General features: G+C 44.5%; 1 protein-coding gene across 9 annotated transcripts in view; it reads right to left on the reverse strand.

Annotated features, from left to right (window-relative positions):
• Nucleotides 1–25,200, reverse strand: part of NOL4 (nucleolar protein 4) — a 692,229-nt gene that overhangs the window by 74,760 nt on the left and 592,269 nt on the right. For 7 of the 9 annotated variants that reach the window (XM_069620993.1, XM_069620989.1, XM_069620990.1 and 4 more), the window contains one exon: nt 7,778–7,891. The exons of the other annotated variants lie outside the window; for them this stretch is intronic. In XM_069620993.1, coding sequence (XP_069477094.1) covers nt 7,778–7,891 — 114 coding nt within the window. The remainder of the gene's footprint in view (nt 1–7,777; nt 7,892–25,200) is intronic. 9 annotated transcript variants of the gene reach the window in all.

The following is a 25,200-nucleotide window of genomic DNA, read 5'->3' on the forward strand; positions in this document are numbered from 1 at the left end:
TTAGAGCCAAAGGGTTCCCATTAAAAATGGAAATATGCTAATTTGGTGTGACAGAAGTAGAATACTTGGGACAGACAACACATTAAGAAGGTATAAAACAAAAGAGAAATGTAATTCATAATGAGAAGGAATGCAGCATTCAATAAAGATCGGTTACGATCATTCCTATGAATGGAAGAATATTATTCAAAGTGGTTTCAGACAAAACAAAGAATCTTACAAAATTCATAAAAGAAATATATAAAGTTCTCGGGGACAACGTAGTGCCATTAAGATAAAACTAGATAAAAACCAAGCACCAACGTTAAAAGTATTTAAACCAACAGCACTCTGAGTAATTACAGTAGGTACAGTGAGCCAAAACGGGGTTATAGACCCTCCCGAGTGGGCGCCTTCCTATAGAACAGGTTATTTGGCCATGTTCATTTTCAGTAGAGGGGCCCTGAGACCTTTTTGTGCCTTTTTAGGATCTTTGGGTTTCACCCTAAATTACTCAGGGTAATCCAGACGTGGATCCCTTGTTCACTGTGCTAAGAGAGGCAGAGCTTCACCTCACTGATGAGGCCCGACTAGGCCGAAACACGCGTCTGGTGTTGCTGAAGGTACTCTTTTTCAGAGGAGGATTGCTTAGCATTTCAGTGCTGGACTGCTTAATTGAGTGGGAACAGACCGATATGCAAATGGTATTTCTACTTTGTGAAAGGTACCGTGAAATAAAACATGATTGTAGACCCTCCCAAGGGAGCACCTTGCCAAAGAAAAGGTTATTTGGCCGCGTTTGTTCTCGGTAGAGGGACTCCCAGACCTTTTTGTGCATTTTTAGGAACTTTGGGTTTCTCCCTAAGTTACCCAAGGTAATTCAGACGTGGACCCCTTGCTCACTGTTCCTTAGAGAGGCTCAGCTTCACCTCAATGATGAGGCCGGACTAGGACAAAACATTAGTCTGGGGATGCTGTTGGTATTCTTGTTTAGAGGAGAATTGCCTAGCATTTCGGTGGTAGACTGCCCTTGTGGGTAGGAACAGACTGATACGTAAATGGATATTTCTCCTTTATGAGGGGTGCAGTGAACTAAAATATGGCTGTAGGTCCTCTTGAAATTCCATAGAACAGGGTATTTGACCCATGTTCGTTCTCAGTAGAGGGGCTCCCACACTTTTGTTTAATATGTATAATAAGCATTGGTTGGAGGGCATTTATATAGAGTTATTTCTTGGATCATTATTTTAAAACATATAAAGGTTATACTAACATAGAGAAAGAAGAGTCCACGTTGTAAGAGCCATTCACGTTGGCTTTTCTTCAAGCATAGTTCCATGTTTGGGAAAATGACTGATGCATCAGCATGTCTAAATGCCAGGAGGATAGGCTGGGAGGAGAGCTCAGGGGCAACACATTTGTCTTGGAAGCAAGACTATGCATAGCAACACAGGTGTGAATCCCAGGCTTGCGGTTAGAACCTGGTCCCCGGTATCCAGCGCGTTTATAAAAAAAACTATTATTATGATATAGTGTAATTTGTGAGGGGAGGACAAGTGCCTCATAAATGGGTCAGCTGAAAGGGACACATGAAGGATAAGAAAATGTACAGAGGCACTCTGGACCCTACATCTGAATCCCCCAGGATACAACCCACCGTAGTGAAGTACCCTGCACGAATCAATGTATAGAGGTGGAGGCCTTTATTAATGAGGCAACTCGTACAATATAACGTAGCTAGTCGAATATTGTAAAGGGTTCTAATTTCCATTAGCATCCGGGGGGGGGTTTGGCCCATCAGCAGGCTTGGAACGCAGGCTATACTATATGGTACAAGCTTGCGTTCCGAGCTGCCTGGGCAGCCAGCACCCCCTTCACCACTTATCACCTGTGTAGTTTCCTGTTATCATGTAAACTCCTACTATGGTTACTCTGGTCTGATCGGGGCAAATAATTGATTTTCATTTTTTCATTGACCGTGTGCAAGAACCTTTGAATACATCTTAACACAATTATTCATCAGGGTAAATGGTCTGTAGGATTCACATTCTTTAGGGTCCTTATTAGGTTTTAGGATTAAGGTGGTAGAAGTCTCTTCCATGGCCCGGCTGAGAGATCTGGATGTGAGGAAGGATTTGAATGTTTTAGTCATGGGCTGGATCAGTTGTGATTTATAAGTTTTATGAAATAGGGTAGTGAACCCATCAGGTCCTGGGGTATTATTTGTAAGGGACATGATGGCCTTCTCAACTTCAACTTCTTGAATTGGTTTTACCAGCTCTTTTCTAATTGCATGTAACACCTGGGGCAAGGATGCCGAAGTGATGTACTCCTTTTGGGTTTCTGGCTTTAGCTGTGTCCTGTCCATCAGCGCTGTGAAATATTGTTGGATTAGTTAAGCTTTCTTTCCCAGCTGATCAGCCCTACAGATAAGGGGCGTAACTTTTGCTCCCTAAAAATAGGCAGATATTCCCAAAAAATCAAATTAGGGAGTGAAAATGCGCCAACAAAAAATAGCTATCACCCAACAAAGCTCCATGGATATGTTTGGACCAATAGTGCATGTAGTACCACAGGAAGAAACTATTATTATTACTGCCTGATGGGAAGAAGTAAACCTGTATCCTTTTATGTGCATGAATAACAAGGTGCAAAGAAATAATTATTGCAAAAACATTTCTGTTTCTCAGTTAAAACATTTTTACTCGCACATTAAATACTACCTTTGGGAATTTGACTTACATTTTTACTCCCTAAAAAATCATTTTACTCCCAACTTTAAAAAAGAGGGAGTACAATAGTCCCACTTCTAAATTGTATCTGGAGCACTGCTCCTCGTACCCCACCGTTCATCTCGCAGGTTTAGGATTACGTTTCCCCACTTTCAATTTGGACAGCTTGCACGTTAATATTCTATTTGCTTGCTGGTTGCTTTGATACCAATGGTTTGTGACTACATGAGGTTCTGATATATGTGGATGTGCTTTCGCAATCAATGTGGACTTCCACCACAAAATAAAACCGTGTACAATTGGTCTTGGGTAATAGTGGGATGTTTCAATCCAAAAGCACTGAATTAAAAAATAACAGGCCAGTCGTAATAATCCAAATTATTCGATGTATAATCAATACACATCAATATTGTTTCAGCAAAATTGTAATGTGTTGATCTACACATAGTATACAAAGAGAATTTTTCTTTTCATTTTTTTAAATCCATGTCTTGAACATTGGAGCGACTATGATAATTGAAATAAATGATCATGCTGGATTAAGCGAACCACCATCAAATGTTTGTTTTAACCACAGCATTATGCCCTGAGGAACAGCAGGACATGCGCCTGTATAACATGTGCTGGTAAATAGCGAATACTTGAATGAGAGTCAACAAATAATGTTGTATAAACCTGCACTAAAACACGAGTTCAGACAAAACTTTAAGGGAAGACACATATGGAAAATAAGAGAATTAATCAATAATCTCTATAAAGATGGCATAGAACTCTGGTTCAAATGTCAAATGAAGACAAAGCAATACAAAATAATGATGTGCAAAACTGTTGGCGCACAGGCATAAACTTTGGGCCTCACTCTGACCCTGCCGGTCTGCAATCAAGGGTGCTGGTAAGCTTACTGGCACTGTTGTTTCCGGACTGGCATTTTACAGGTCTGCTTGCCGGAGCCGCCGTGCCCGACAGGTCTGACCCTGCCGGGCACAGCGGGCACAGTAGGCAGACCCGTCACAGAAGCACGATCACTGTTAGCAGCGGTGCCAGTGCTTCCGGGTTCCCATTCCTCTGTGGGAATGGGGAACAACATTTTGCCGGCGCCTGACTTTCCAGGCCACCGGGGTTGTAATCTCCCGGTGGCACCAGGAAGTCAGGCACTGGTAAATAATTACGGGACCGGCTGCAACCCGCCGGTAGCACCGGCACGGTTACCGCCGGACCCGCAATGAGACCCATTGGGCCTCATTACGACCCAGGCGGTAAGGGGTTTACGGCGCCGTAAACAGCGCCGACCCTTACCGCCTGAGTACGAGGTCCCTTAGCGCCATGGCGAATTTAACACCTGCTTTTAGCAGGTGTTAAAATCCATGGCGCTAAGGGACCATGGAGTTAATTACGCCACCGTAATTTACGGTGGCGTAATTAACGCCTTCCCCACTCCCATTATGCCCTATGGGGCAAAAATGTGAATGGGGAAGGGTAAATGGGGATTGGGGACTTACCGCCCCGCCAAGGTCCGAATGGGGCGGTAAGTCCGCCAACCACCATGGCGTAAACGTAGTTTACGCCATGGTGGTAAAGTCACGGCCCAGGCGGTAACTTACCGCCTGGGTCGTGATGAGGCCCATTGTCTCTGCAGTTTCTTTTGGACACACGATGGAAGTGTGCTTTCAAACCAGCGCCATGTAGTTTAAACTCACGACTATTGCCAATAATACCTCTAAAACGTGCCCAATTTCCGTCTACCCCTTTCAGACTATCCAATATGTGGGAACGTACAGCTCATATTTGGTTATTTAACCACAGGGATTATTCCATCACCAAATGCACATACAGATAAGATTAATGGAAGAAAATCAGATCGCTCCAACAACCTCTTTTTAAAATAAAACTGGAAAAACAACTGTGCAGGTGGCCTGAACATTTCTGTTCATTAGCATGTTGTCATGTTGTCATTGCATGCGATAATGAGTAAATGTTGTCTGAAAAGGCTGGGCGAATTGCCCCACTGCAGATCAAACATAAACCCCCCTCAATTTCAATCGGGCACAAAAGGATCCCGAACATAGTTAACAGCCGGAGCCAAGACACGCACCTGTTTCTTATGGGCACCAATCATTACATCTGCTCTCCCTGTTGCCCCAGCTCCCGGCTTCCCATCTCACATCTAGTTTGGACACTTGACTTCCTATCAACGACCACATCCAGTTTTGATGAGACTATGCCTCCTTTCTACACATGTAAAAAGCAGTTAGTCACCCATAGCGATTCATTGTAAAGCCGGCTGCCATGCACGTCCCCCTGGTTTAGCATTACAGCTTTTTCTGATAGGGGTTAAAAAAATGGCAGAGGAACGCAGTACTGGCCGGATCCCTGTGCCTTTTTGCACACCTACCACAAAGAATGAAAATCCCCCGGACTGGGCCGAATACACACATGTGTAAGCATAAAGGGTCCTTCCCAGAGGATGAGCAGTTCATTAATAATGCCTACACTTTGATTAAGTAAGCAGAGTAAAGAGCAGGTTTGACTCCTATATTCGCATGTTCAACTAATTTGCCCGTTTTGTACAAGGTTATATTGGCTTTCCTGGGGAAAGAAAAAAAAACAATTTTGCAGTAGGTTCATCAATTGTTCATTTCTAATATGATTAGTTTATGTTTCAGGTCTGTGCAATTGCATTGGGAAACCCAGTGTCTGTTTTCTAAGACTAATCCTGAATATTTTCTTTGTTTCTATTATTTATTGAATTGTGGGACTTGATGTTGCCACCATGTTTCACATGAGCACGAGCAAGTGTTCCTCTTGCTGAAATAAAATACTTTGATGTCCCCTTGATTGGTGATGCCATGCAGCTTCCCATCTTCATCTCTTGAGTGAGTTAAAGATCACCGCCTGGAGCTGATTTCAAGTGTTTATTACACTGTTTTCATGTATGCAAATGAAGTGGGATGAAACCGTCTAAAACTGATTGGATCCCCAGAAAGTGTGTTAATATCAAGAAATATTGACTGAATCTTGAGTAATAACATGGCAGGAAAAATGAGTGGGGCATCTTAAAAATAGGAATACATTCAATACGATTTGTTTGAGCTCCAAAAGGAAGTCGGTGGATCACTGCAACTATGGAAACCTAGGAAAGAGCATAGTGTATAACAGTCAAAGCCGTTTGGAGAGTGATGGCAGCAGATGGCACACCTGTTAGTAGTCCAAGACTGAAAAGTTGCCTGGAGAAACTGGCACTAATTAAGAGAGAATTATGACTGAGATGACTGTAGGCCAGGAAAAGAGCAGGGTGTGGGGAGTTCAAAACTGATAACTGTTCTAACCTCTTCTCTCATAGGAGGAAACAATGAGAAAAGAATACAGGCCCCATTGGACAACTCGGGTGACACAGGACCAGTCGATGACAAAGATGTGGCACATTAATGACTGACTAACCCACCGGTTAGCATGAAAAACACGTGAGCCACAACTGAATAACACAGTACACCATCGCACAATCTTTTAGCAAGCACGTAATGCATTATAAGTCACACATGCCATCACTGCCACAACCTGCATGGGTGAATGCCCAACCCAAGGCTCTTATCCTCGCACGGCCGATTATAGAAAGAGTGACTCGTCTGACTTTATTTAGTTTAAAAACATTTTTTTTCTCCATTGTTTAGTTAAATATATCAAGGCCATGTAGGGTCTGCCCTTGATAGACGAATGCGATCCATGTTGTCATGTTCCCAATGCAACGCAAGTCTGAATACAGTGAATCAACATGGGATTTATGGAGATGGTGAGTGGTTATGCAGAACACCAAGCTGGAGCCGCCTAAACCATATAATGTGCACAGCATTATTCAGACTGGTCCCACTGCAGAAGAAACCTGGAAAACAAGGACAGACAAAAAACAGGACACAAACACGACGAGGGCGGCACAATATATTTGAAGCACACAGTTCTAGAAATCAAGTAATGGAGATTATAGTTCCCAGTTGATATCCAATACTTTCAATGTCTTGACACCAGGACTTTGCAGCTGCGAGAGGCGATGTGAGAGGCTGTGAGCAGTTCTGTTGGAAGCTATGACAGGTTTTGTGAGTGTCTGTGAGGAGCTCTCTTATATGGTCTGTAGGAGGCTGTGGTAGGTTCTGTTGGAGAGTGTGTGAAGATCTGCAGGGGGCTTTGTGAGGATTTGTTGGCATTATTCTTGCTCAAGTGTGCACACTAGGAGGAGACTCCAGGTGGGCAGGGCAAGGATGGAAGAAGAACTCCAGGTGACACTGGAAAAGGAATCAGGAGTGACAGACATTTTAAAAGGGATCATCGGATTTATTTTTTAGCTGAAGCTGACTGAAATGAACAGGAAGATTTGTAGGTAGTCTATTTCCCCTGGACCTTCACCCCTACACCCCGGCTCCTCAAGAAGACTCCCTGGGAAGCATCTGGGAATGCAAGTTGGTGGAAGGGCGGCTACTGGCACTCACCAAACGTTCACCTGGCCTACATTTCTTAGAGCATTGAGGTCTGAAGGAGAATGCTACAATTCTACTGAAGACCAGACTGTACACCCTTTATGCCAGTCAACTACAGCCTCTTCCAGCCTAGACCATCTACTCTGCCCGCTTAGGCTGCAAAGGTCATAGGACCGGTTGCTGAGACTAGCATGCGGATGTCCTTTCAATGGTGATTAGTGGCCAATTCCTGGATACAGTGACTCAAATATATCAGCAGGACAGTGCAGTGCACATGCAAAGTATGTTTTTTATGCATTTCTAAACTCACACAGGCCCTTTTGAATGTTAGCACTATCTTGCCTGCTTGAATGCGTAGTGCGTGCATGAGGACGTGGACTTCTATGACCGACCATCACCCGCAGTAATTGTGGGCCCTCACTGAGACAGGAATTCCTGCCGCAGCTAAGCAGCCACGGATAAGGACAAGACTTGTTATTCTTTGTAAAACTGTTTATGTAACAAACAAGGGGGTTTCATTCGAATTTCTGGCTTACATGCTGTTCATGAATGATTTGAAAATGAAGGAGACGGTATTTAGCTCATGCCACAGCACGGTACCTGCGGTCGCTCCAGTCGCATCCTCTTGGCAGCGTTCCTAGTTTCGCTCTCGCAAGCTGAGGCCAGGATGTTCTCCGCTACTGCTGAGGTGAGGTGGGAGGGAATAGGTCGTGACTAAGAAGGAAAGGAAAAACTTAGTATTAATATTCTCATTCCCCGACCAATGATTTGTGTGCTGCTGGTGCAGCGTGAGCAGCCAGCAGAAGGGTCAAATCACGGCAATGCAATAGGAAATGATAGGAGGAATGGATAACATAATGATGAAAGATGGAGACCATTGAGAGGTGAAGGCTGCGGCTGCTGCTTAGATCCATCAAAGAGACCGGCCCTGGTTCCATTGTCCGGTGCATTTAGTCTGCCTCATTAGGCTGCGCTTTGAGGAGAAAGTAGCATCGGCCTAACTGCCGAACGCTGGCTGCCTGAACTCTGCTAATGAAGCGGACTTGGCTTTTATCCTTTACAACACATGACAGCACTCAGCCACGCAGTTGGACACGAAAGAGCAAGTGGCCGGGCAGCTGCATCATTCACAGCAGATGGAAGTGGATAGCCTCAATCGTGTGAGGCAACCATACAGTATGGATATTAGCAGGCTCGGGTTCAGTGGCATGGGGTTAAACAAATCATATTCAGACCAATGTAATTTTCTTTTATTTCTTTTTAATTTAACGTAATGGACCCTACCATATAAAACAGGTTACCATTGCTCGCCTATGTGCCTGCCAAGTTACATTTCCTGATGGATACTGGCTCAATATGAGATGTCTCTACCTCTATTATCCGATTACCCTATTGGCTGTCACTTTGTATTTCCGCCTACAGGATCAATATTCTAGGTACACACTGAGCCCAGTTCACAATAAGCTTCTCTGAAGCAAACTCAGAGGGGTTCACAGCATTTGAGAGTTACACCAAGTATTTCACTCTACGCCGTACGATATGAACTGGACCAAACCTCAAGAGGCCAAGAATATCTCAGAGATGCTGTTGTGATTATGAGGTGCCTTGTAAGCACCTATGAGGCTGCACATAGCTCCAAACCCCCGTTTGGCACAGCGTAGAGGCCCTGGTGCTACTTCCCCTCTCTCTCCCACCATAGTTAAGAACTCTGATCAGATGGCTATCCAGTTCAACAGCAAATACCATGTGTGAGACAACTAAGCCTGGTGGAGTCACAAACGTGATGCCCTGCGTCACCATCCATAATGTTAGCCACTTTCCGCGTTTTCTTTTTATTTAGAGTGCTGTTCATAAACAGTCACGCAGAGAAGTTGTACGAGGGACTGGTTAATGTCTATGGGGTATACAGGATAATCCAATTAAACAAGTACACTCTGAGAATGACATATCCATAAAGTCTGCTTTTCAGTCTAATTGATGGCAGTGAAGGTTCTACTCTGGTGCGAAAGGGATACATAAACGTCACATATGGTTCTGCTGACAAGGGTACATATGACTCGGGGCTAGTAGGGAACCTCACTGATAGAAAATATCTGGGCTGCTCATGTTCAATTGAGAAACCTGTGAAATAAAACAGATAGATGTCTCATAACTGCCTTATGTAAGGGAGGCATGGTATCACAAGTGAAGACAGACACAAGAGATGCAAGGTTTATGGGTGTTTATTGAACAACAAGGGTTGGAAAAAAAACTCCTATCTGGCCCTATATCTAAAGATGGGAGCACGCTCTACCATCAAATAATAAATAACACAGTCCTAGTCATGTCTGGCAAAATAAAGAGGCCTATATGAAAGAAAACCTATGGCATGCCCTTACGGTATTACAATAAATCGGTGCATGGAAAAAGGTGTATATAAAGGTAAATCTTTGTTATAACATAAAAGATCAAGATGGCGGAGTCAGCTCTCCTCCCCACATTGGACAGCACGTAGTAAAGCGGCACCGTAGACTGGTTGACACACTCTGGCTCAGGTTCTCAAAACAAAGGCAGTTAAAAACGTGGATCGAAGTCCACCTGGCCTTTCACGTTAAAGTCACTTTTCCAGTGTTCCAAAAGTTCTTTCACAGTTCAAAAAAAGTTCACGTAGGTCTCCCTCAGCCGGGCTCGGATCTCTCAAACAACAAGTACCTGATTCAACACTGATCTCCCTCAGCTGGGCTTGGACCTCGCAATCACAGTACTTGAAGGGGTTCCCTTCCCCTAACTTATCACACTTCTGATCTCCCTCAGTCAGGTGCAGACCTTTTACTGATGACGAAGACTTTCGAATGTCATAGGCTTTTACAATAGACCTCCGCAGGACCACTTTGACTTCCTCAAAGTTCGCTACATTTATCTCTCTGCAGGGCTCAGTCCTCTCAATCACTCACAGTTCATCACAGGTCTCTCTCAGTCGGGCTCTGACCTCTCACTTTGCTACTCAACTTTATTCATCTTCCTTAGGCTTCTCTTGCCTTGAAACCAAACAGTTCATATCCTTTAGGCTCACATCAGAACTCGCTCAACAGAGACTTTCGACTGGGTGCTGTCGCTATGCCGGACCACTCTTTTATACTGTATTGCTATTATTCATCACTTGCTCACTTCAACTCACTGGCTGTGTTGGTTCCTTTGTTCGTATCCTTGATTTGGGAGCCAAGGACGATACCACAGCTGCGGCTGGTGTCTTTCAAATGCAATGTTGGAGGCACTGTTCCCTTGCACTCTGTCCTCTCAGGGGTCTCCCTCCTTCGTGTTCGGACCCCTCTTGATTTGCAAAGTTTTCAAGTCATTGGTCTTCATGTCCCAGAATGCACGTTTCTTATTTTGCTCCCCTATGCAGCATTCTGGGGTTTTGGGAGCTGCAGGAGATAAAGGGGATAACTTGTTGAGGTCAGAGTCTCGCCACCTGCCCCTCAAAGGCCTGGGCTTTCCTGTTTTGCCCAGGGGAGGAGCTCTGGTGTGGGCACTGGCAGGTACTGCGAGGTAACCCCCAGGTGCCCCTGGTTTGGCTCCATGGAGTTAGAACTCCCTCTCCACACTGCAGCCTCCCCTGTACCCACAGGCCCAGCAGTATTTCTTCCACCAGGCCTTCCAGGGTCTCTCCAGCTTGAATTCTCTCCTCTCAGCTTCCGTTCACCATCCAGCACCCCCAGCTCGCTCAAAGTGTGTCTGTGTTGTTGTGAGATATAGGGTGTTGTGTGTGTTCTCCTACGCCTCCCTTTGATGTGGGTACCTGTTGGAATTGGGGAGAGGGCAACAGGACAAGATTTACAACAACCTATAAAGGTGGAGGAAGTGTTGGGTATGGGTGATCCTCTCGCACTTGTCCACCCCCACGGTCTGGATCCAAAGGCGATGGCTGTGCCCTGGCCACCTGAGCAAGCGATCCCGGGGGTCTAGATAGTGAGACACCTTTGGTTTCTCACACTTACATTGAGCAACCTTTCCATAAGTCCGCCTATAAAAGCCCACCCCCGCAAGGTCACTCTCCCCACCTTTGTCATTACCCTCATCCATGCTGCATGGCTCTGCACCCTTCTTCCGTGCCACTCCCCCCCTGACATAAACCCCACCCACTTACCTGCAGGGTGTTTCCCCATCTCTGCTTGTGGTCCCCACCCAGCAGGCCTGCGGCACGGTGCACTGCGCATTGGCCTATGCGTAATGGTCTTTTGTGCATCGTACTTTAGGCCTGCTATCTTGAGCACACCATCAAATAAAACATGTTCTAGTGAAATTATGCTCAACAGGGGTGGAGCACAGTAGGGTCTCTAGCTGGCTTAGTCTTGGACGAAATGAAACGCATTGACATGGTGATCAAATAGAAGGGTACAGAGGGAACAATCTGATACTAATTCCTTAGTGGCTTAGCTATGTGATTTCTACCAGATAACCAAATGATTATACATACAAAGGTGTACAGTGTGCTGATTGGGGTCACCTCAGGGAGCTATCAAGTAAGGCGCGTGTGGCCATGGTGCATAGGAAAGTTACACATTTTCTCCTAAATGGTATAAGGGAAGGAGCTTGGCAAAGGTTTGAGTGGGATAGTTTTCAATATTGCAGCAACACACATGTAAACCAACACATACTCCACCCACACCCCTCATTCCCTTTCTTACCTGTACAAATCCTTTCTGTGTGTTTAACCGTTCTCCCCCTTTGCCCTTTCCCCCTCCTCTGCTGCCTCCTTCTATACTCTTGTAGACTAAGCTCTGGATACCTCTGTCGGGGGCACAATATGCCACTTTTCAGACAATCGTCATGGCTGTTGGAACATGACGGTGGTGAATGGTGCAGTATAAAAGAATCTTAGCATACGCCAACATAACATTAAAGAAGGAATAGTTGATGGATTGCTTTTTCTTGTAGCTCGGGATCCCCAAATTTAGTTAATGCTATTCAGAACCGTTCATAGAGCCGTTTGAGAGGGAGATCTCATTGCCAATGTAATCTGGGTAGCTAAATTCGATTGCTTAGCATGCGAGGCTAGCCATCTTGACGACACATCAGGCTTTGGATTGGAGTCAGTGCAAGGAGATGAGGTCTGGAGTAATATAATGGAAACAGCGGGTGCTTGAAATTAAGCTGGCAAAAGGGTTCTAACTTTCATGTTGTCCAGTCAGGAAAGGCATGATTGAACAATAGTAACCATAGTCCATCCTGGCAAGGCTCCAGCCTACACCAGGGATCAAAGTTCATGATCTGGGACATAATCTCGATGTTATTCAGGAGTAAAGGATGATTTTGTGCACCTTTCCCCATATTCTTAATATGTTGGTCAAGGTGGAGCTTGAGAGCCCGATTCTCATCTTGGCACAGTGAGCGTGCTAAATAGCATGACTCACTGCACCATTTCTTGACGCCCAGGCACCACTGCTATTCTCATGTGGGCCTGGGCGTCTTCGCAAAACACGACAGTGCTTTTCCTGTAATCCGCTTGTTTCTAATGGAAACAAGGTGGATTGCAGAATCTCTGCAGCATTTTCGTTAAATAATGAGGCAATCGTTATTTAACGAAAATGTTGCCGAGATGAAAACAAAAATGCACTTGCTTTTTGGGTGTGCAGATGCTGACAGGTGGGTCCAGCACTGCATTTGTTTATCTTAATTTTCAGAAGAGTGCATGCACTCTTCTGGAAACAAAGATAAAAAAATGCAGTGCTGGACCCACCTGTCACCATCTGCACACCCAAACAGCTGTGTGCATCTTGTGGCACTCCTTCTGTATGTGTGCTTCTTGTGGTACTCCTCTTGTACGACACCAATTTGGTACCATACTTCAGCATCAAATTCAAGCGCTTACGAAATTGGAGGAGTGCCACAAGAATAACCATGCAAAGGGATAGATAAGGAAAGTGCCGGTTGCTAGGACGGTTTCCAGCCCATCCTAGCAACCGGCACCCGTATTCTGAAAGTGGCGCAATCAGTACGACTTCGGAAGATTGCGCCACCTTCAGAATAGGTCGTAATTACCGAAAATGTCGTTAGCACTTTTTACGACATTTTCAGTAATTAGCACCAACTTGACAATCGGGCCCTAAGTGTTCAGCACACAATGAGACACTTTTGTTGAGGAGATGCCTTCTCACACAATGGCTAAAAGCCAACTATTAATTAACATGGAGAGGAGAGTGGGGCAGGAATGTGGTTTTCTGAGGGTGCACCTTAAAATGGTGGCAACACATCAAAGTTTTGTTGTCATCAAATAAGAGGTTAACAATATTTTATTCTTCTAAGACTTCAGAATGAAGTTCGGTACCATCTGCATACTGAGGAAAAGAGCGCCCAGGTTTTCAACTAGTGTTCCCAGTAAGTTGATGTTATGTTTTTTTAGTAGCATTTCTTAAGTGCAGCGGTCACCCGCGGGCATCTTGGCGCTGGAGAGAAGGCAACCGTCCTCATCAGGAAGACCAAGTAAGCTGGCTCTATTTAGAAAAGAAGTGTCTTGATCACTTTCCTAAAAGCTAGATGGTCAGATCGTTTCTTTATCAGAGCTGGCATCTCATTCCATAAGATTGCGGCAGCCACGGAAAAAGACTGACCTCCTATCTGCGCACGTCGATAGGGCAGCACGACGAGCAGGTCGGCAGTAGCCAAACGCAGCTACTGGCTAGGAGAATAGCGCACAAACTTAGCTCGAAGAAACTCTACAGCTCGGTGAACAATGCACAGAGCCTTGAACCTGATACGTTGATACACAGGAAGCCAATGGAGGAATTGTAGAACAGGAGAGATATGGGCTCCGTAAGGGGAGCCAGTGGCCACTCTTGCGGCCAAATTTTGCAGTTTAGTTTAGTTTATTTTCTTTATTTGTATCGCGCACCAAACCCTCAGGTAACTGGGTGCCCAAGGCTTATGCAAGAGTTACAGACAGTTTAGACAACAACAAAAAGAATAATAACAGTGGCAGAAATAAGCGTAGGTCGACCATGGTTACATGAGGGTCGATACATGGGAAAGTCAATTAAAATACCAGGCTGCTCGTGTGACAGAAGACAGAGAGAATAAGCAGGAAAGGTGGATGCGGGGTGGATGCAAAGGTGAGAAAGCGGGTCACTCCTGTTTCTTACCGAGGAGCCAGCCCTTTACTTTGGCACTAAAGGTCCAAACGGCAGGTTCCATTCTAAGGCTGAGGGGTAGGGCATTCCACTGTTTGGCGGCTGACACAGGGAAGCTCGCTCCCCCCACTCTTTTTAGGAGGAATGTAGGAACGGCAAGGTAATGTGAGTACGCAGCTCTAGTCGGTCTAGTTGGTTGGCGTTTGTTGACTTTGTCTGCCAGGTATTTGGGGGCGGAATTTGAGAGGCACTTTTGGTTGATGACGAGCTTGCGGAGGGCAATTCTATCACGAATTGGAAGCCAGTGGGCGTCCTGTCTAAAGCTAGTGATGTGGGTAGATCTCGGTATGCTTAATAGTGATCTTAAGGCATTATTTTGCAGGACCTGGAGTTTGTTGAGGTTCCCTTCTGAGGTGCCTAGGTATAGGTTGCTACAGTAGTCAATCTTGGATAACACTAGTGCCCTGGCTAAGGTAATACAACTACTCGGCGAAAGGTATGACTTGCAGGGGTTAATTAGCTTGTTAGTGTAGGCCGTGGATTAGGCAGTGGCATTCACTTGCTTTTTGAGAGAGAGGGTAGAGTCTAAGTATACCCCTAGCATTTTGATTTCTTTGGCCACTTTGATCAGGTTTCCATCGATGTTGATGGATGCATAGCAAACGCCTAGTTTTTTAAGGCGTGTTTGGGTGCCGACGATCAAGAGCTCGGTTTTTCCGTCATTGAGGCACTGTGGTCTGCCATCCACGCCTGGATTTCCAAGTATATGTCGTTGATCCATTAAGAATCATCTTCTTAGAACCCTGAAAGCGTGATGAGAACCTGGGTGTTATCGGCATAATTTGTGTATGTGACACCCAGGTTGTCAAGACGGTCAAAGAGGAGCTTAGTAAAGATGTTGTAGAGCGTTGGCGAGATGCACAAGCCTTGCAGTACGCCGCAGTAGATGGGAATTGGGTCCGCTGAAGCAGATGGTGCGAAGACCCTAGTTGTGCGATTGGACAGGAATTATTGTATCCAGATAGAGGCGTTGCTAGAGAAGGGAGCTGCTGTGGACAAGTGATCAGTGAGGATCTGATGATCAACCAGATCGAATGCTGTCGATAAGTCTAACAGCAGGAGCATGGCAAGCTTACAATTGTCCATAGCCTCATCCATTTGGATTTTACGATCCAGGAGGGCTGTTTCCGTTCCATGTCTTGGCCTAAAGCCAGATTGTCTAAGGCCCAGTAAATTGTAATCCTTCAGGTGTTTCTGGATTTGAAGGTGGGCCACTCTGTCTAGAATCTTTAGGATGTAGGGAAGGGTGGTGATGGGCCTATAGTTAGTAGGAGTATTGGGGTCTAGGTTGGGATTTTTCAAAAGGGGCATGACCCATGCCTCCTTAAGGTTGTTAGGTAATGTACTGGTTTCGAAGGAGGAGTTGATTAATGCTGAGATGAAAGGGGCCAAGTCCTCAGCATTCCTGAATGATTGCTGCTAGTCAAAGATCTCCTTGGCATCTGGAGGGTTTAAAGCTTTTTATTATCTTTTCCACTTCTTTGTTCGAGACCGGAGAGAAGGAGAAGGGTGGACAGTCAGGGGTGCTGAGAGTCGACAGGGGTGTGGGTTTGGCGTTCTTGGCCAAGCTATTCATTTTTTGCTCAATTTTAGATTGGAGCATAGCAATTCTGTCTGCAAGCGCTTTCTGTATATTAGCGCACCAAGCAGCGTCTTTCACACAGGTGATGGTGGTGCTGGGGACTCAAGTTCCCTGAGAATACTGAAGTTTTTTAGTTTTGGATTTGACATTGAGAATTTGGTTGTCATAGGTTTCCTTTTTTGCGCTGAGGATAGCGGCTTTGTAAGAAGAGGCAGCTGAGGTGAATAGTGCCTTGTTAGTGTGGTATAAAGAGTTACAATAGTCCAACTGAGATAGTATCAGGGCTGCTACCACCGGAGGATGGAGATGCTCAGAGATTAAAGGAAGCACTTTAAGGACTTTCAGCTGGAAATGCCCAGTTTGACAGATGGCAGCAACCTGGCTCTCCATGGAGAGAAAAGCCGATCGCGTTACACCTAGATTTTTCACCTTTTCTGTAGGGGTGGGAAGGTTCCAAAAAGATACAGGCCAGAAAGAAGACACCCAAAGTGAAGGATCAGGAGGACACCCCACCACCAAGACCTCAGTCTTATCTCCGTTCAGTTTGAGCCAGTTATAGTTCAATGGCCGACAGGCATCTTCGCAGGCACAACGTCATCTCAGTCTGATCTAGATCTAGATCTAAACGTATCAGGATCTGAGTGTCGTCGGCATACGAATAACACCTGACGCCGAAGGAGCAGATGAGACAAACCAATGCCAAAATATAGATGTTGAAGAGAATCGGAGACAAGGAGGAACCCTGTGGAACTCCACAGCTAAGAGGGCATGGGATAGATAAAAAAGGTGGCATACAGAGAGCCTGGGTTCGATCCGCCAGGAACAAAGTGAACCATGCCAGTACATGACCAGATATACTCATCTGGGCAAGGCCGATCAGCAGGATGGGGTGGTCGACAGTGTCGAAAGCCGCTGACAGATCTAGTAGGATCAGGGCACCAGCCTGGCCAGATCATCCTGGACGGAGACCAGAAAACTCTCTATTCCTCTGCCAGGTCTAAAGCCGGACTGCGCATGGTCAAGGAGAAAAGATGATTCCAAGTAAGAAGAGAGTAAAGAGGAAATCAAGGACTCCAACAGTTTAGCAAGAAAGGGGAGAAGACAGATTGGATGGAAGTTAGCCAGAACAGTGGGGTCAAGTGTGGGCTTCTTTAAGAGAGGGATCACTCTTGCAGCTTTCAGCTCCGACGGAATGTTCCCAGACTGACAGGAGTTGTTAATGGCTGCGGTAATTTCCCATAGAAGATATGGGGAGATAGTTTTCATGATAACTACCGGAATAGCGTCAGAAGGGTGGCATGATTTGATCTTGGAATATCTGCCAAAACTGCTTCTTCTGAAAATATTGAGAAAGCCGACCATTCGTATAGTCCAGTGGATGGTGCCACCTGGTTAAATCCATCATCGTTACTAACATAGGTAGGAATGGTCTTGGCAATGTTGTGACGAATGTCGCTAATTTTGGTGATAAATAAATGCGACAGATCGTCACACAATTTTTGTGTAGGTCTGACACTAGAGGTCAGGTTGTCAGAAGATGAGAGACTTAACAGCAGTGTACAGAGCTTTGGGTTGGCAAAGGGCAGTTTCAATTTTCTTAGAAATATATCGAGTTTTAACTTCCTCTACAGCTGCCAAATAAGCTGCTATCTGTTGCCTGAAGAGTGCTTTAAGATGGGGATCATAGGCTTTGCGTCAGATGCGCTCAGTCAAGTTTTAGCTTTTCCACTTTAAAAGAATCGGAGAACCAAGGCTCTGATGGTAGCCTGCGAGGTTGTATGAGTCTGAGCGGGGCAACCTTTCTGCAGCCTCTTGGATAGATTGATCCATCGTAGAAAAAGAGATAGAAGGAGCCTTATTACATTTAGCTGTAACCAGAGAAACCGGAGAGACCAGACCTTGTGTATCGACAGAACACCATGAGCGGAGTCAGATTTTAGGTACTGGAATCTTGGCACACAGTGTCAGTCCGTTGAGCTTACATGTTATCAGAAAATGGTCTAACCATACTGTCGGGCTCAACTGACTGCAGCGATAGCGGGTTGTTTGTTGCAAAAATCAGATCAAGTATATTCCCTAATTTCTGTGTAGGAGTAGATATAATTTGATGAAAGTCAAGATCAAGCATATCTGTAGATCGGCTAATAGGTCTGTCAAAAGTTCCCCAAATTTCCCAAGAGGGCAAGTAGGGCGGTATATAAGCAGAAAGTGGCATGAACATACCGGCGACAGGATGCATCTAACAAGACAAGCTTCCATGTCTTGCCCTTCGTGCTACTGCGGATCATCTCACTTTCTGTAGACTTTTGAAAACCACCCTCTCCTAGTTGCTTTCTCCATCTCTGCTTTGGTTATTGTTCTCCACCAAACGACAGCGTCAAGATGCCCTCGGGTGTACATGAGCTCTACTAAGTATCTATAACATAACTATCTATAACATAACATGTCCAGGCCATGTTGGAGACTTAATTGATTAACAGTAAATTCTGATTTATAGATAATTGCAACACCGCCACCATGACATGGAGAGGGACGATCAAGGTGAACATTGCCGTAATTTGGTGGAATGGCATGTTTCGGTCAGACAAAACAAAGCCAGGACGCATTACGAAATCAGATGGTGCATTTCAGTAGCATGTGCTGGTAGAGAGCGGCTATTTAATAGCAATACAGAAATGTTTAAGACCGGGGTTGAGAGAATTGAGCCTTGCAAGATGGAGGTGACCCATATGAGCACTGTGAGGTCAAAGCCTTATTGGCCTTAAAGCATATTAATGAGTGTTAAGTGCTCAGAGCTCCATTAGATCCTGTCTGAGGTCCCAAGCTACTCGGTGTCGTTAGATCAGTGTAGGTTTTGTTAGGGACATCTACTTGGGGGCTGCTTACTTATCCCTTTTATCCACACAAGTGACAGACTGATCATGAACTTAAATGTTTACCCTTTTTGAACTATCAACACTTGCTTGTGCTTTGATGGTCTTATGTCGTATTAGGTAAACATAAATCAATAACTCTTCACAACATTTAGTGCTCATGACTTTCCGAAATGTGCAATGACTTCTGCATACGTATTCCAAAAACAGCTTGTATATGATTCGTCAATTTATTCTATACATACATAAAAGTACATTTGTTACTCTCCATGCTTTGTAAGTACATCAGGATTCTGTGGATTTGAGGCTTTCAGTGCAATAAGAGTTTTTTAAAACATAAAAAATACATGATTTCCTAAAACTGCAGGAAAAATACTGTTCCATTTATTCTCACTTCAAAACTATTCATTCAGTCTTCTACATTTATCCCGACATGTTTCATTCCTTCCATTCTTTCTAAACACAATTTATTAAGGAACTTCTTCAGGGGAGCACTGTCTGCCTTTCCACAGTCCTTTTTCTATCCTTTTGTTTTTTATTACATTTGTTGGAAGTCTCGTTGATCTAATCTTGACACTTCTGTTTTTAGATTCTCATGCTCATGTGTAATGTGTTTCCTGCAACAACATATTTACAGGGATTTAAATTCCCATTTTTCATATATATTAGTTATGTCTTCATTTAATTTGCTGGTAGGTATTATTATTTTTCATTATTTGGTATCGGGGTAGAATTTCCTGCTTTACTTAGCATATTGATATACACGGGTACTTAGTATTACGTCTGGGCAATATCAATCAGTCCGATATTCTTGAAAGTTGAAACCCAATGTTTCTGGACTCTTTGTTCCTTTGCTATGCTCAGCATCATTTTCTACAAACTGCAGGATAAGAGGATGGGTGGAGAGGACAAACAGATAGTCTTGTTAGGTTATTCATTTCTTCCAAGTTCCTATTAACTAATGATTCCATGCTTGCTTTATAAATGATTTACCTTTGCTGTTATGCTGTGGGTGCACACATCAGGAAAGCACATATACTTCTTTATTGTCTCTTTGCATTTAATTGCTCTTCTCTGTTGTCACTGGAAGACAGAATGGCAGATATGCCATCTCCAATAATGGTCATTACTTTCCCAGAGGGAATTATATATTGAAAGCTTTTGAGCTTGCGTATGTGCTTATCAATATGCAGATTCACAGCTTACTGTATCCCAAATTGTCTTCTAGCCTCCTCCCTTGGGCCTTTCAGAAACTCGGGTGAAGCTTCTTTACTGTTATAATGGTGCGCTTGTGTTAATCCATGCAGTACACTAGATACAAAAAACATGAATACATGTATTACATACGCGGCCTCTATTTAAATAGGATACTATTTTCCTGATTGATGCCGTGTGGCATGTGTCCGCGTAATGTTCGGTTATCAAGTTTCTTAATGTGTCCAGTCCGTTGCTACTCATGTCCCTTCGGGTTCTTCAAAGCATTAGCCTGCTTGTTACAGGTAACTATGGTAACTTCGTTTTCAGACCACGTCGTCCGGTCCTTTCCTCTGATGCTCCAGCTCTGCCAGCTATTTATGCGGGTTGCTATGGTTATCACATTAGCTCATCGCAGGTGTTTTAATGAAACTTATTTAGTCCCTCCGTGAGTGTATTCTTTTTTTACTCTTATCCCTGCACAGTGTTTGTAAAAAACAAGAAGTGCCATGTTTGTGCAGGTTGTCATGGCAACCCGTTCTTATACTTTAACTTGTTTCGTTATACAACCACAAATGGCTTATTTGGCCAGAGTTATAAGGTGGGCAAGGTTTCAGGCACGTTTTCTCATGTGCCTTCTACTTTGCATTTGAAATGTGTGTCTTGCTGCCTAGCGGCCGTGAAGTGAGTGGGCTGCCATTGATACCCATTCTTTCTTCGTAGCTTCTCACTTACCATTTTTTGTAGTTAAATTGCTTTTCCACTTCATTTCTTTAATCTGGAATTATGTAAGGCTGCTGCGCCATATATCTTGCATACAACACTCCGATGTCGGGTAGCTGTGTTTGTTAGCCTGTTTACGTTGGTAACCTCATGGAGCATATTGTTTTAAAAAAAACAATCAATGTGTTTATTTAGTGTCAACACCATCAGTTACTGACTAGCACCAATGTTAATTCCTTATTGTGTGCTTATACTTTTCTACAGTCTCCTATTTACTTCCATCTCACGCATGTTCATTGCTTTGGTCTAAATTGACACTTGTTTTTACTTATGTGATTCCTATTGGGCTATGTAAACGTTAGGGGCTGTGTATGCATGTAGTGTCTATGGATTTTCTACCAGTGCATTTAATTTACTCATTCTTTTAGCAGCCCTGGTCCATCTGCACATTGAGTCCTTTTTCTACGCTTTGCGTAAGGAATATTAATTCCTTTTTAGTTTTCTTTTGTCTATGTTGCTGTCACTACCTGTTTTGACTTGGTAGAATATAGTCCATCTCAGCTCTTCTGCTTTGTCTATTGTGAGAGAGGCATGGTCTCAAGAGAGAGACAGAATCAAAAGCAACAGTTTGAAAACCTTTATTGTCAAACTTTGTGGGGTTGGTGTAATGCCTACCTTGCTCTATTTCTAAGGGGTTTGTTCCCTCTACTGATTCCTCTAAGGGCCGTCAATGTCCTTAAGTCCAAAACCAAAGTTTGTCTGTGTCCAAACCTATGCTTGCAAGCACTCTTAAACCAAATGTGATAGGGGGTCTTCTTAAAGGACAAATGGTGGTTAAAAAGGATAGGTAAACCACAGCAGGTTTCGGGTAGTCTTACCAATAACTATAGTTTTGCCAGTTCAAAAATAGTTAAACTCAAAAGGGTTGCCCTCGGAACCTTCCACCTAGGGCTGTAGTAAGTCAATAAAGTTTACAACGTCTCTGGGTCTCTTTGGGTTCCCTTTCCTAAACTTGGACCTCTCTAGTTTCAATACGAAAATGTACAGTTCTTTCCAAGCTTCTCAGGGTTCCCTTCCTCAAGTGTAGGCCTCTCTGGGTCAATAGATTCACAGTTTTTTAGTTTACAACTCAACTGAGGATCCACAGTTCCATCCTGGCCTCCCAGGTTTCCCTTCCCCAGGTCTAGGCCCCCCTGCAAAGTTTACAATGTCCTTGTGGGCTTCTCAGAGTTCCCTTGCCCAAGCGTAGGCCCCTTTTTGTCTTCAAACAAAGTTCTTCTTGTCAGGATGTATCTTTTCACTGTACAGTTCTTTCATGGGGGTAGTATCAGAGACTTTCGAAAACACTAGGCACTTTGCTCCTCCCAGGCATGACCACTCTGACCTCTAACCCCTCTACTTATTCTCTGTACCCTTCTTCTGGCACATTTTGCCTTCTGTGCCTCTCTCACTCTGTTCTTTTCCACGTCATTGTCCTCCTGCATACCTTCTTTTCTATTGTGCACACTTGCACCCTCATTTCATCTTGCTGTACCTCTTGCACACTTCTCTTTACTTTTCACTGTGCTTTCTTGCATCTTAATTTCCCGCTACAGTGCTTCTTGGACTCTGTTTTTCTCTGGTCGCTTGCACCCTCTTTCCCACTTTTGGGGGGCTTGTACTCTCTCTTGACTGTCTCTTTTCCTTCTCTCTGTTTCTTTTCGGTCTTTTTTTCGGTTTTGGGTTGCTTGCACCCTTTTCCCTACTTTCGGGTCGCTCGCACCCACTTTGTTCTTCTGTCTTCCTTCTTTATATTTTTCTGTCTTTCTCAGTTTTGGGTTTGTTGCACCCCTTTCCTTGCTTTTGGGTCCACACTTGCACCTTTCCTTTTTTGCTTTCGGGTCGCGCGTCCCCTTTCCTTGCTTTTGGGCCGCTTACACCCTTTCCTTGCTTTCGGGTTGCTTGCACCCTTTCCTTGCTTTCGGGTCGCTTGCACCCTTTCCTTGCTTTTGGGTCACTTGCACCTTTTCCTTTTTCTACTATTCTTTCAAGTTTACTTTCCTCGTATCTCTCTTCACTTCTGTGCTTCTAGCGCATCTTTCTTTATGATTTCTCTCTTGCTTTCTGCTTTCTTTACCTTTGTACCACTTGTAAATCTTGTCTGTTTCCACTCCCGCTCCAGCCACCCGCACACTCCCAAGTTTCTCTCTTCGCTTTCACGAAAATCACTGGGTAGTGCAGTGCTGGTGAGCGGTCTCCTCAGGGTACACTGGGTCGAGGTCAGGGTCTCACCACCTGCCCTTCAGACACCCATGGGACCAGCACATGTCCCAAGGGGACGAGCATCTCTCAGGACTCGGCAAGCAGGTCACAGACTGTCTCACTCCGGCTCTCTGAAGACACAGCTACCTAGCCACGCTGCAGCCCCGCAAATACACCAGACCAACGTCTCGGCACGCCGCTCCCCTCCGGACTCTCCAGGCTTCTCCTACCGCAGCTCCCTGCTCCTTGGCTCTCCTGGTACCGTCAGCAACTCCAGCTCGCTCCATGCTTCAGGCAGAACCACCTTTTTATAATGCAGGTGTGTCAATTGGAGTCAGGTTGGCGTAAAGTGCCCGACCTTGCCTGACTCTATTAGTGGGACAGCCAAAAGGTGTTTTATGGTAGGCCTATCTTTGTATCCCCATGTTGTTTCTAAGGTAATCTTCATTGCTCCCGATCACCTCTTCCCAGTCTCAGTCCTTATTGGAAATGGGGAAGGGGAGATGGGTGAGAGTGTAAATACCCCAGACAGACTGAGGGAGCCGGAACTCGTCTCATCCTCTTTTCAGTACCAGGTGTGGGGACTTGTTGGGGCCCACTACGGTGAGGGAGTGATGCTAAATCCTCTTGTTTACTGGAGGAGGATATCTGGGAGGGAAAAGGTGGGTGCCCAGTATATCTCCTGGGTTTTGAGGAAGGAAAGACAGGTTAGTGTTAAGAGTTGAAAAGGGCTTGGTCTCTCTAGATGTCCATGAGATGTTATCTTCCCTTTTGGTGAGTGAACGTTAAGGGGCAGGATTTTTTTTTAAATGTATTTATTTTGCGCCGCAGCTTGGGGGCATCAGGGCGGACATGAAAAAGACATCACATGCAACATAAAGTCATCAAATGAATCAAAGCAGAAAATAGCAATTGAAACAGCTGTGATTTTAGTCGCTTGCGGAAGGAAAGTAAACACTTCTCTTTCTCAAGGAAACAAGTATTTTGTTCCAAGCTTATGAGGCCTGGAAGGGAAATGAACGTCCATTCCCTCTCGTTCTCTTCACCTTGAGACAAGTAAGACAGAGTATTCGAGAATCTAGTTGCTATGCACTTTTGCAGTCTGGCAAGGTGTTCCTTGAGATATTCAGGAGCTGATCCGTATAAACATTTCTGTGTCATGATCCGAGTCTTAAAAAAAGAACCTGTGACGCGACCGGGACCCAGTGAAGTTCCCTTCTGGCTGCATTAATGTGTTCCCTCTGAGACATGTTTTTCACAATATGCACAGCGTCATTTTGGAGTATTTGCTACTTATTTATGCTGCTTTTATTAGCACTGCCCAGAAGTGCATTGCAGTAGTATAACCGAGGCATTATAAAATGCCCGTACCAATGTTTCACAATTTTTGCTTGTGACAAACGGTTTCACAAGCCTCAGTAATCTAAGGTGGTATTGAGACTTCTTCACTGCACTTTCCACCTGGGCATCCATCCCAAGTGAACAATCTAGTACTACACCCAAAGTTTAACTTTATCTTGGGTTTCGATGCAATGACCGTCAATAAGGATGTTCGAAAAAAAAAAGGGCCCAACTTCTTTTTAGTTTTGGAATGTCAAAGATCAGGATTTCCGTCTTGGCGCTATAAACAAAAAAAATAAGGTTAGCTGTCACCCAGTCTTTCACAGCTTATAAGCATCCTGAATTTTGCATAGATCTTCGCATCCTGAATTTTGCATAGATCTTCCACATAGTCACCACTCAACTCTCTTAGCAGCTGAGTGTTATTGGTGTAGTTTGTAAATGTGATCCCCTTATTGTCCAAGGGGGCGTATATAAATATGGAAAAGCACCGGGGCACGCGGCAGCCTGTGGTATTCCGCAAATAGAGAATTTGTAATCAGAGGTGGCCTTCCCCCTGCATACTCTGGACATCCTATTGATAAGAAAGGCCTCAATCCAGTCAACAGATGCCGGAGAGTAGTGACCCACAGAAGATAAGGTGGCTAAGAGTTTTTATTGATCTAGCAGATCAAAAGCTGCTGAGAGATCTAGCAGCATTAGCAACCCTGTCTTACTCTTATCCACAATATCTAACATCTGTGATTGGAGGTCCAGAAGCGCACTTTCCGCTCCATTATTGGTTCGGAAACCGGACTTTCTACGGTGTAGAATCTTTGCTCGGTCTAAGTGACTTTGTAGCTGTAGAGTGGCAACTTTGTAAATCACTTTTTAGAAGAAAAGGTACATTTGTGATGGATCTGA

The sequence above is a fragment of the Ambystoma mexicanum genome, chromosome 5q (genome assembly GCF_040938575.1).
Source record: "Ambystoma mexicanum isolate Mex_15411 chromosome 5q, UKY_AmexF1_1, whole genome shotgun sequence".
Classification (NCBI taxonomy): domain Eukaryota; kingdom Metazoa; phylum Chordata; class Amphibia; order Caudata; family Ambystomatidae; genus Ambystoma; species Ambystoma mexicanum.